Raw genomic sequence first — 13,482 nt, forward strand, 5'->3', positions numbered from 1 at the left:
AAATATTTCAAGCCTTTTTTTTGTTTGTTTTAATCTTCTTGATTACAGCTTACAGCTCATGGAAATCAAAAATCCAGTATCTCAAGAAATTAGAATAAAGAATTTATAATACAGAAATGTTGACCTTCTGAAAAGTATGTTAATTTATGCACTCAATACTTGGTCCAGGATACTTTTGCACAAATTACTGCATCAATGCAGCATGGCATGGAGGCAATCAATAAAGACTTGAAATATTTCACTTCGTGTGTAATGAATCTAGTATATATATATATATATATATATATATATAATGTTCTGCTTTACTTTTCCACCTGTAAGTTGTGAGGTGGGGCCTCCATGGATCAGACTTGTTTGTCCAGCACATCCTTCAATCAATCGATTGGATTCATTTCTGGGGAATTAGGAGGCCGAGTCAAACCCTTGAATTCTTTATCATGTTCCTCAAACCATTCCTGAACTATTTTTTTGCAGTGTGCGTTATCCTGCTGAAAAAGCCACTGCCATTAGGGAATACTGTTGGCATGAAGGGGTGTGCTTGGTCTGCCTCATTGTTCAGGTACACTGTTAAGGTCTTGTGGAGTCCATGCCTCAGCAGGTCAGAGCTGTTTTGGTGGCACAAGAAGGATGTACACATTACTAGGCAGGTGGTTTTAATGTTAGTGTGTGTGTACACTGTACCTAACCAAAGATCGGAGTAGGTTTGTGTCTTTTCATTGTATTCAATGCCAGCTTTCCAACTGTTGCAAAAACAATACTACACATGGCTAGCTGTATCTGTAAGGCCTCTGCTTCAAAAAAAAAAAAAAAAAGACAATTATAATTCCAGATGAGCAACAATAGCACCTGTAAATGCAAGACCACTACCCACCCTGCAGGATATACAAAAGCTAAAGAAAATGTTTTAATTTAGAGGTTTATGAGTGGAAAATCATGACAAGTGAAATCATAGAATATAGTCAGTTTGTTGAAAAGTCTTGAAATAAACCTGTCAAGGAATTTTTGTTATTATCCAAATTATCCAGAGTCCATAGCTTTAAAATATCCAAGTCTAAAAAAAAAGTTTTATTGATGTTTATTGATCCCCTAAAAATGTACTCACACTATATTTTTTAAAAGCACAAAGGGCATCTAAAAATCTTTATTGTAAATGACCAATCTTAGTTCACTACAAAAGCCATGTGACTTCACTACTAGAAAAGGACAGAACTGTGGGAAAGACCGGCTGATTCTTGGCTTTTACTTAGACAATGCTAAAGTGTTCGAAGTAACTGAGAGTGGCTCCCAAAGCCCAGCTGGCCTCCACATTGTGCAGCTTCTTGGTCAACTATAAAAAAAGAAGTAAAAAAAAAAAAAGAAAGAAATAAGGCACAAGTGATGAATCTTCTGTGTTAGACTATGAAATTAACCTAACATGAACCTAGATAATAGCAACAACCTATGCTTGAACTATTTTAACTGTCATGTTGTAAACCTGAACAGTTCTATCCTTTGAAAAATTTACACCTTATATTACTAGTCAATGTCTCTCAAATTACAATTCATTGCCATCCTAGATTTTATTAAATTAGCAACAACTAAATTTGCAAACCATTTACTTTTACCATCAAGGGAGATAGAACTGTGCAAATCGTAGTATTAAATCAATTAAAAGCACAATTATACTGAACATTTTGACCTAAAAACAATTCACTCGACTTTCATTGATGTTTCTTAATATACTCAAAACCAGTTGTTTCTGGCTATAGTAAATGAGTAAATGCAACCATCAATCTGAGCATAGCTACTGTGTTGCTGCCAAAACATTACCTTCAGGACTGTTTCCTCTTCAAAACCATAACCAGACTTCAGAAGACAGGTTATGTATGTAAGATCCATGCACAGGAAGGGATAGTCAGGATTATACATGGACATTTTGTTGCACACTATAAAAAAACAAACAAACAAACAAATCCCTATAAAATCCAAGCATCTGCATTTCTGGAATGCTAATGGAAATATTTCTAACTTCTGTCAGGAATGATTGTAATTGGCAATTGACAGTTTTGGAACTATAACTACAGCTACACTTCTGATTAATTTGTTAATAAGACTATTCCTTTGATCTAACCATCTATGTAGGGAATTGTTAATTGTTTTGGTGTCCTACTTCCTGACTCATTTGAATATTTCAGTCTTCATTAGTTGCTATACTATTTAGCAGTTCCCTCTTCGATTAGTTCTTTTACTTAAAAGTTTATTTTTAAAACAATACACTTAACAATTTTGAAATCCACAACACAAGTAAAATGTGTGTGAATGGAGACACCCTAGTCCCTCACCCTCTTTAGCTCTCCCCCTGAAGTCCCGAACCTGCACAGCCCCACCTCGGGCTTCATCTATAACAGATGGGTGAAAACATTTCAACAGAGTTGTTAGATTAAATACTCAAGGAACTCAAAGAGCAAATAATCATATGGAAGACATAACCACTTTAAATAGGCTATTATGATCAAATAATACATACATCCAACAGCCATTTCTATAATTTAGCAATGAATTGTATGTAGTCTTTTACTGTTAATCAGATATTTTACATTCATCCACCTGGCAGATTTTGTATCCAACTGTTCAGGCAAGAAGACAGTAAGTGTTGTTAAAGGCTTTCTCATTCTCCCAGTACTGGCTCTCTGGCAGTTCTATAACCTCTCAACTTCATCCTGACTGTGCTACTATTGCCCCATTCGCCTCGGCAACTGCTGCTCCATTCGCCTTGGTAACCGCTGCCCCGTTCGCCTCAGTTAACGCTGCCCCGTTCGTCTCGGTAACCGCTTCCCCATTCGCCTCAGTTACCGCTGCCCCGTTCGCCTCAGTTAACATTACCCCGTTCGTCTCAGTAACCGCTTCCCTGTTTGCCTCAGTTACCACTACCCCGTTCGTCTCAGTAACCGCTTCCCTGTTCGCCTCAGTTACCGCTACCCCGTTCATCTCAGTAACTGCTTCCCTGTTCGCCTCAGTTACCGCTACCCCGTTCGTCTCAGTAACCGCTTCCCTGTTTGCCTCAGTTACCACTGCCCCGTTCGCCTCAGTAGCCGCTTCCCTGTTTGCCTCAGTTACCGCTGCCCCGTTCGCCTCAGTTACCGCTGCCCCATTCGCCTCAGTTAATGCTGCCCCATTCACCTGCACTGCTCTAGAATTGCACTTTAATGAGTTTGATTGAATTTCTTGTGTCCCTTTAATGGGGAATGCCCTATAATGCAGTGCGATTAGCTTTTTCTCACCAACAAGGCCGGCCTCAACAGCATGGTCGAAGTAGTAAGAGAAGGCGTAGATCCAGCTGTCTTCCATGTCATCTGGCTCCTGAATGACGCCTTTCACAACCTTTAGCATTTCTCTGTAACAGCTCTTGTAACCAGTAGAACCTAGAGTGTGAAGAGTAATGCAACACATCCTGCATTCCATTAAACACCATCAGGGATTAAATTTTTAAAGAAGTGTTATGAATGTGTTTTACCTCCTGGCTTTCCGCTGACTTTGTATATTAACCCTCCAAAGCTAATTTTCCCTTTGTAATTCTTAGGCAAGCAGGCACTCTGAAAAACCTTCCCTTTTGGAGCTGGAACAATATTAAACAAAAATGCAAATAGTACCCAATGGTCAATGCTGAATGCCTCATATTGTCTTATTTATTGGTATGAAAACGGTGGATAGACCCAAAAATACTACTTCACTGCTGCACCTTTTGAGCCCAAAGCACCAATAGCAGCAAGCTGAGCAGCTTTGATTCCATTCCCTGAATAACTACAAATGGGAGTGAAATGCACTTTAAAACCACATTCTTTCATATTTTACAACATTTTCCAAAATGCAAGACAATTTTTAATGCAGTTACCTGTGAGTGTACAATTTATATGTTGTGTTAAACATACTGAATCTTGCTGTGTAATCAGGAGGAAATCTCTCGGTTGTTTTCTATAAATGAATATGAAAGAGGTGATGTAAAGGGGTGAAGGTATGTATAAACAATATCACATGAGCCAAAGTGCAGTTATAGTGAATATAGGCATGGCTGGGATGCAGTCATGGGCACGAGCCTGTAGGACAAGTGCCGTAGCGACTCACAGGTGTGTGTACTCTTGCTTGAGTGATATTGCTTTTATACAACAGTTCAATAAACAAAAAAAATTGTAATAGTAACTGAGAGTAACTGACATTTTGGACACAATATGGCCAAATGTTCTGTTTATTTTTGCCCTGCTAGTGGAAATCGATCCCAAAGAAGCCAGACTCACTTTATAGCTTCTCGGCTAGCTGGCTAGCTAGCGCACATAGATTTTGTCATTGTCATTAAAGGTGCTTCTGGTGAAACTGGCATCGCTTCTTACTTTACATAAGTCATCTTCCTCTTCCAAGCTTGCATGGAAGCTTGCCATATCCACTGATATTGTCGCTAAGACAACTGTAGTAACAGTTTCGAACTGGGAAGTGGAATTTTATGCGGCGAACACAGACAAGCAGAGTGATACACACTGTGAAACCTCCCAGTGCGGTTATACCGAATACAAGCACTCAGAATGCCACTAGACCAATCAAATTAGTGGACTGGAACGGTTGTATAATAACATCTCATGAACAACATAATATGCACAAAACACACACACACACACTCACTTTTGGAAGAAAGGTGATTTGCGTCGATCCTCCACCCAAATCCAAAATCCCTACTGACTTTCTCGTGTTGGGGTACAGTTGACCTAAAAGTAGAGTTGAAAGATGTTTTTCACTTGATGACTGCCATCTTAAAAGTGAGGCATCATATTATGCAAGTAAAAGCCAAGACAAAGATTGGAATGTTAAACACCATTTATCACCGCTGAATTAATTAAAATAGCATTATTACATCTGTATTTATTTGTTTTGAATTAACCTCCCTGAAATTCAAAGTCGTTTTATTTCAGTGTTCAGAGATTAACATTCATTCATATGTGCTTCAATAATTTACTCCGTCATTCTCACTGTATTCTCATTCAGTAGCCACTTTATCCCGGTCAGGATCGTCGTGGATCAGGAGCCTATCCTGACAAAACAGGATGTGTGGTGGAAATACACCCTACATGGGATGCCAGCCCACCACAGGACACCATGAACGCACACATTCACACATCTAGGCAATTTTGCAAAGCCAGTCCTCCTACACATTAAATTAAACCTGTAAAGCTGTAAAAAGCTGTAACAAGGACAACAGGTTCATATTAATGCACTTGTTCTAATACATTATTGTTTCTATAGTAACAGCTCATGCACAGGGACGTGTATGGTGTATGCTCCACATGATCCAATTTAAATAGATTTAAATAGTGTTGTTTAACAAAAGAAAAACACATACTAATTGATGTTGTGAAGTTTTTTGTTAGATGTTTATCTAACATTTATGGAAGGAGTCTCAAGTGTGTAATATGTAATGCTGTGTAATGGTTTCCCTGCATGGGAAAGTCGTCAGGACAAAGGAGATTACGCTCTCTGGTAAAATGAAAAGCTTTTTTGTCTCATTAACTTGAGACAATAGAGAGAGAGAAAAGGAGACACGGGTGAGGAAACGACTGTTTATCATTGTTATAGTGTAAGTGATAACGGGAACTAACTTTTCTTGCAGCCGTTCCACAACATGATTTCTGTATAACAGAACAGTCTGAGGTGTGTTATTCCTCACATATTAAGTATTCTAATGGATTTTAACATTTAAATCTTTGTCTCTTTTTTTTTTGTTTCCAAATGTGAAAATTGCTTGACACTTTTACTTTGATTGTGTAAAAATTGTAGAAGGTTTAATTACAGTGAACACAGCAGTAACAGTGTTTTGGAGTCTAAACAAACAAAAAAATAGTTACCGGTCAAAAAGTTTACAGACACCCAGGCCAAAACTCCTGCAAAGGGAAGAAAAGGGAAATATATTTCATGTTAATTTGTGATTTAATCCATATGTAGTCATGAAAGACTGTTCATTATTATTTTTCTATCCTGTTATGATAGAGAAAACAAGTTGTTTACCTCATTTGCTTTATACATTAATTCACACTAAATATCAGCTCTGTATATTCAAGTGTGAGAAAAATTTCTTCAACTGGCCAAAGAAACCACAGCTTAATCACATAACAGCAGTGTTATGCAACCAGACAACGTTCAATAACACCAATTGTCCAACTGCTGTCTAATCAAAACTACACCACAATTCAGCACGTCCAACGTCCCAGAAATTTCCATGACGTCACTGCTGATGATTAGGATTCATCCATGAGCACAGCCTGTTTTTACAATTTAATTGGATGGTACCTTTGCTGAAGGTTGTTTTGCTTTAAATCAGTCATCTTCAACACACATTTAAAGGCTAGAGACGGTTAATCTGTTTGGGCTAAAGTCAACATACCTTCACTTGTTCCATCCATTATGCTTACACTATCAGCAGGCACATAGAATGGAGAGTCCTCAAACACGTCTTGAACCTGACAGAGAACACACAATGCAAGATAAAAAAAAAAAAAAAAAAACTCAGTCCCTTTAAATCAAAGTCAAAAGAACAGCTAGAACCACAGTGTAATAGCCGATAACTACAATACAGGGTTCATACTTTACCTCCTGTAGAAGCGCGTGAGCTTTGGAAGGTGGCAGCATCCTCAGTCCTGCTGTAGCCTTCAGCATCACCGGGGTTCGTTTCCACTCCACACGAGGCACTGTGCTCTTGGCAACGTCCAGCAATTGCCTCACTGTGTCCCCGGCCTACACACACACACACACACACACACACACACCTGACTAGTACTTTTTTTGCAACAGTCATATTTATTTTTATAAACACACTTTTCCACTCTTTAAGGAATGATTCTCCAGCCAGTCTCTTGGACTCATATGCATGACAGCCATTGCTCATGGAAAGTCATCTAAGGGTGATTCACATCTGCCAACATCCTTAAAACTGAAATAAACAATACAACCACTACCAATCAATTATAGACTGGCAAAAACACACTCACACCCACACATTATTAGAAGTATACAAGCTTAGTAATCTTTAGAGACTGGGGCCTCATAACTCACTAACACTTACACTAGGCTAATAAAATGATCACAAATAGCTGAATACAGTAAAGCTAGTTGTTTTTCTGTAAATAATTTTGTTTATTGTAAAACAGAGTAATGTTAAGTTTATTTGTTGTCAGTGACATTTTATAAACCCTATAGTAGTGACATGTTTTATATGTACAAATGCATAAATGTGCTGATGAAAAAAAAAACCTTTGCTGTATAGAATAATAAAACAGTGTTAATTCTGTTGTTAATGAATACTTTAAAAGAACTGGAAACAGCACTAAAGGTTTTTGGTGCTTAAAATAAAAAAAAAGCCACCGAGTAGCTGAGGAACAAATCACCTAATTTTACTATATGAAATAAAGAGCACTTGGGGCTAACAGTCATGAAACTGGCTTCAAATATGTGTGATGGTCTTGGAAAACCAACTGGATATCGCTGTGACTGAATTGTGACTGCCAAAAATGTCGAGTACTTTGGGTTAGGACCGAAATGAGGTTCTTGTGCCTAAAACAAATTTTAACAGCTCTGCTTTGAGAAAACCTAAACATGTTTTACTAAAACCTGCCTAGGCTTTCTGCAATGCTCACAACAAACGCAGCTCCAAATACAAGAATAAAGAGATACTTTTTTCATGCTCATTATTTATTTATTTATTTACATTAAATCGAATCGATATGCAGCCGCTGGTTTAGACAATCAGTGTGTTGGTGTTTTTCAGTGGACTTAGAAATTAAATCTTTAAATGCAATTTTCTCCATTTTTACTTTTGGGATGCTTAAATCTGATTGGTCAGAAGGTGTGCATTATTTTCGCATAACAGTACAGGTAGGTCTGTCTGTAACATGAACGTTAACATGAATATCAACACGCTCGTTCTAATACGTTACTGTTTCTATAGTAACAGCTCATACACAGAGACTTGTACAGTGGACGGTCCATATAATCTAAGACTAAAAATAAATGGAGGCTGGTTACTGCAGCTATAACATAGGTGAGAAGAGGAATTAACCAATGTGTTGTTAATTAATAAATTAAACACTGTAATTTTTGGAAACCTCATGTGGTATAAGCAGACTGTGCTGTTTTTTTGGGCTCTGGGCTTCCACCTCATGTCACATCACCCCGCGGCCGTGCATTATTTTTGTATAACAGCACGGCCTGTCAAGTGCTATTCCTTACATTAATTGTGACTGAGATACGTGTAAAAGAAACACATTTTTATTTCACTAACCTGAAAAGCTGACTTTACTAACACGTCATAGTAGTTAAAAAGTCAACATGTGAAGTTCAACACACAAAGGGTTTACTCACTTTTTCTGGCGTGTCAGCATAGGCAGATAAACCAGGCTTCACAGACTGGAACATTTCATTATCCAAAATGGGGAGACGGTCTACAAAGCAAACAGCACGACACGACACAAAAGTTATCCTTAAAATTCACACACACCAAACAGAAAAAAAATGAAACACTTAAGAATGAAATTATTCTCTTTCAGTCCCACTAACAGGGAAGGGAAACTGACAGAAACTGATAAAAACCCTCACTTGTCTCTTTTTGCATGAAGGTGTAGATATGGACACGCGTTCCAGTACTCCCAGCATCAAACATGATTCCATAGAAAATACTGCCATTGGCACGATGAGAAACGGAGGGCAAAATCCTTTCAATGCTTGCCCCAAAATTCAGTCCACTGCCCACATAATCCCGGGGCTCTGAAACTCTCACCAAGAGCCATAAAAGAAGCAAATGCAGCACACCAGCCATGCTCTCTGAAATCCTTCAGCAAACTCTCTTTCTAGGGAAGCTTTTAGAAAGCAAAAAGAGAAGTCAAGAACACAAGGTCTAGTGCTGCTTATAAAACAACACAAAGCCACACCCACAAAAGTGTCATTGAGTAAGGTGTAAGGCTGGATTTTTCAGCTGGATATATATGCAAGAAATGTGTAAAATTATTTAATCAGACACAGAAACAACCACTTCTACTGTAACAAACTAGTTTCATACACCATGGAAATGGATAAGACATTTTGCTAGTAAATTACATTTCGCTATGAACTAATGGTCTATAGGAACTTAAATTAGGGCTAGAAATCTGACAAACAGCGTTCAGCTGTCATTTCAATAGTAAATTACAGCTCCTAACCTACTTTTACAAATCTCAAACATACAAGAAGAAAACAAGTGAGTTTCTGCTGAAAAATAATATATATATATAATTATATAAATATATATATACTTGGCAAAAATCTTTTTATGATAAAGCAAAAATCATTGGACAAATAGCCACCAAGGCAATTAATTATAATAACAACACAGGCTTTTTATTGTACATAATATATAATATAATGGATATATAATATATAAAAATATTTTATGAAATTATACACATTATGTATATCATATATAGATGGGTGACAAATTAAAGGGGAAAAACAATTAGTAAGGTGTTAAAGTAAAGATTTGGGGCAAATTTCACAAACATATACATTGTTTGTGGAATCATATGGTAGACGAATCACCCACAAATTTCCTGGCCACTTCACATCCTGGTGAGTATGAATAAGACGTATTTGGAAGACAAACAAAACAACCTTAATGGGTGTGCTTTGTGTTTTTATGTTCACAACATGGTATGTTATGAATTTTGCAAAAAAAATTTTTTTTTAATTATTGAGTATAGCCAACAAAATCAGTTATCTGGAAACAGACCAAAAAAAGAGCATTAAACATTGCTATACAATGAAACTCAAGACATGGCACATGCCATTTTATAAAAAAAAACAATCAAACAAACAAACAAAAAAAACACCACCACCAGAGGTATGTATTAAAATAGATATTCTATCACCCAGTAATTAAAAAAATTGTATAACACCACTTGAGACGTTATCTTTTAACAAGCAAGCCAACAAGTCCGTTATAATTTATTAATCGAGTATGGTGTTACTTTCCTATAACTCTATAATAGTTACTAATGTATGCTTTAGTACATTGAATGTACATTCATCTACTGAAATGGAAACTGTGTTTGGTGGTTTCTATTCATAACAGTTTCAAAGTAGCTAAAGGTGAGTCAGAGACAGGCGCCTTATTTGTGATAAGGTAGCACTTTCCAGCTGTCGTAAACATCTGGAGGTCATGTGCAATTAGGTGACAAACCTGATATGGCTTTAGCAATATAACATTACAGGTAATCCCATGGTTCTGAACAGCGTAGCAGCCACAAATGAACACTGTTGTGCTAGAAAATGAGTTCGGACATTTTGTGAAAATGGTAACTTTTATTAATTCTTAAAAAGCCAACGACTTGGTCGGCATTACTGGGAACGCCCACGAAAACTTCATATCCGTTTATGCCGAAGAGGGGGCAAACTATTCCAATTAACGCATGTAGAGATTGTAGGCCTTGGTCTTTACTCTTTATAATGATGCACCTCTAAGAAGTTTTTTTTTAATAAACCCAAAGTTTTAAATACTGCTGAATAAACACACGGAGCGGGCAAGGAAATAATCGTGTTGCTGCCTGATATTTTGTGATATAAAACCACTCCCACAAAGCGACTGGTGAAAAAAACTGTGAGCCTCCAGGGATCTGTAATTGTTCATGTTGCTCTGCGAGTAGATTCCTGTGTGATATAGCATCACATTGCAGAATAAAGGCTAATAGCACTGAGTAACGTCGCTGCTACAGTCGAAACTGTGCATGAAATGTATTCATTTAACATGCCAAGACATATAAAGTCTTTTATATCATAGCTTTAATGAACATGGGATAACAATATAGACTGTTGGATGACCCTGGGATACTGATATTACAGTCCACCAGATTAACTGTCTCACCTGGAGACTCAATCAGGTAACAAAAATGTGGGGAAACTACACCTCTGGCCATTCTGTTGGGTCGTTTGTCCAGTCACAGATACTGTACGGACAATCCGATCCAATACGGCTAAATCTTTCTATGTACCTTGCTCTGTCGGGCAGCAGAAGTGATTCTACATAGGTCATACTGGGTTAACACCATACTTTTCCAGTCAGGGGGAAAGGATTGTTTTCCCCCACGCTGACTCCGCCCATATCACGCCCCAGCCCAAGGCCACGCCCCCAGCTATGACTAGACACCGACCAAGTCAACTGGTTCCATGTGGGTTTTTCATAAGGGGAACAGCTCTGGTTGGGAATAAAGGGACAAACTGAACTATAGAGATGAACACATCAACTTCCTTTATCACATTTTCAACTGTAAAAATAAATAAATTGATAAATACATTAAATCACAGAACCAGCCACCACTGAATTATTGCATTCATTTTAATCCTTAAAAAACACTCACAGTTTGACATTATCTGTACACCTAGCATGTTTGTGGATTATTAAGGTTTGGAATAAACCCACGTAAGCATTTGTTTGGGGATTATTAACGTTTCTAAGCAAACAGGATAGTGTCTATAAAAACTGAACAATACATATAATCATGGTGTTTAAAAATAATTTTAAACATCATATCCGTCTTCAACAACTTAAAAATTCTATATAATCTAAACCATCACAGAGGGACATGTGTAATTCCCTCTAACAGTCTGTTTATTGCTTTAATTCAGAATGGAGTGTTTATTACTCTGTAATATTAGCAGTTTTATGTAGTTTTACTGTTGCACGTGCATGAGATGATCTTGTGCATATTATGCAGAAAGATAGCCGAGGGCGATTTGAAGAAGTGCATGAAGAAGAGAGGGCATTAAAGACTCCACAGTGCTGTTTGTGCACTTACCTGTGTGTAATCCTCACTGTCACTAAAACAGCGATGTGGGAAGTGCTCGCGCGCCCTGCTGATGCCCCTGGCATGGCGGCTCGCGGCTCCCGGCTCGCGCAGCATTTTCGCTTTCAACTGTAAACAAACTACATCCAGATACAAACTAAACTATCGACACGCAAACTATCGACATTCCTCCCAGCAAGTGTCGAGCTGGTTGAATAGGATTAGGATAGGATTATTTCTTAAGTGAATCAATAAGGAAATAGCGTATGTGGGTATTATAAATTATGTGTCATTATGCTGACCAAAACATCATGAGTGTGTGTGTGTGTGTGTGTGTGTGTTGCCTAGCGAGGTAGCTAGCGAGCTGGTGTCTGAAGCTTATTTACTATAAACTTTGGCCTAGAGAGTTAGAAATAATTATAAGCCACACTTTTTTTACTATGCAGTCTAAAATCTCGGTAGTAAAATGAAACTAGCTGACTCCGTGGGGTCGGTGGATAAATTTAGCGGTACAGACACAAAACACCGAGTCGGTTAACTCGATTCGTTTGGAGCTTTGACTGACAGCTACAGCTGAACGCTTTACCCGGCGTGATCCCGCCCACTTATTCAACACATCCTCAAAGCTACTTTAATCTTTCCTAATTAGTATCATTTTTATTAGTATTAGTTTTTTAAATACGTTTCCGCTACTAATATTAGTAGTTTTGTTATTTTAGGGAATATTAACTATTTGATAAACAACAACGAGCAGGCGATCATAAAAAATGGCGACGCAATAAACCCAGTGGGATTCTGGGAAATGATGTTCTTACTACGAAATTTGAAGAGAAATGTAAAAAAAATTTTTAAAAAAATAAAAAATATGCCAGTATAAAAAAGTGACAAAGTGACAAATACAACTCTTTTGTAAAATAAATACTTAAATGAATAAATAAATATATAAAGCATTCCTCATATTCATCTCATCTGGATTATTGTCATTATAACATTATATGGGTAATTCCTACAATTCGATGCCTTTTGCGTTCCCAGTACAGATTATGGTATTTATTATGTAAAATGTTAAACAATATAATTTTTAAAAGTCTTACTAATATAATTAAGCACTTTTCAAATGTTAAACATTATGCAGTTTACCCCCAATAAATTATTTTATACATTTTCCACTGTTTTTTTTATTCAATCAACACAAGAAGTTTTCCCATGTCCCAAAGGCTGTGTATTCTGTTCTTATGATGGGGATATGAGGTATAATCATAAAAAGTTTCAGTCTTTTAACATTGTTTAAAAAGTTTAAGTTATATTATTGCCATTAATCACACACCTACTGAGAAAGTAGTCATGGAGAAATGCCTTCGGTTGTCAGGGTAAAGGTGTTAGAAATTGCAAAGCTGTCACTAAAACAAAAGCTGCCATCCCTTAAAGAGGCAATACATTTGAGTTTATACTAATGGTGTATCGTCATTCATGTACTACATCTACTACTTTATTCTACTTTATTCTGGTCAGGGTCATGGTAGATCCAGAGCATGTCCCAGGAACACTGGGGCAAGAAGAGGGAATAAATGTACCCTAGTTGGGTCACAAGTTCATCCCAGGCCACCACATACATATCACACTTATTCACGCTTACAGGCAATTTTGCATAGCCAGT

The 13,482-nt window shown here is 37.4% G+C and overlaps 1 protein-coding gene across 1 annotated transcript; it reads right to left on the bottom strand.

The window, feature by feature from the left end:
* Positions 1–305: 305 nt before the first annotated feature.
* Positions 306–13,158, bottom strand: entpd5b (ectonucleoside triphosphate diphosphohydrolase 5b). The gene is made up of 14 exons (XM_053614520.1): positions 11,838–13,158; positions 8,611–8,870; positions 8,377–8,456; positions 6,610–6,753; positions 6,404–6,479; positions 5,868–5,903; positions 4,651–4,733; positions 3,872–3,951; positions 3,719–3,780; positions 3,494–3,595; positions 3,261–3,401; positions 2,322–2,378; positions 1,810–1,925; positions 306–1,327 (listed from the first exon to the last, which is right to left on the bottom strand). Exons 2-14 carry the CDS (start codon positions 8,828–8,830, stop codon positions 1,244–1,246), a joined length of 1,281 nt encoding a protein of 426 aa, XP_053470495.1. The 5' UTR covers positions 8,831–8,870; positions 11,838–13,158; the 3' UTR covers positions 306–1,243.
* Positions 13,159–13,482: the final 324 nt, after the last annotated feature.

This window comes from Ictalurus furcatus, chromosome 25 (assembly GCF_023375685.1).
Source record: "Ictalurus furcatus strain D&B chromosome 25, Billie_1.0, whole genome shotgun sequence".
Taxonomy (NCBI): domain Eukaryota; kingdom Metazoa; phylum Chordata; class Actinopteri; order Siluriformes; family Ictaluridae; genus Ictalurus; species Ictalurus furcatus.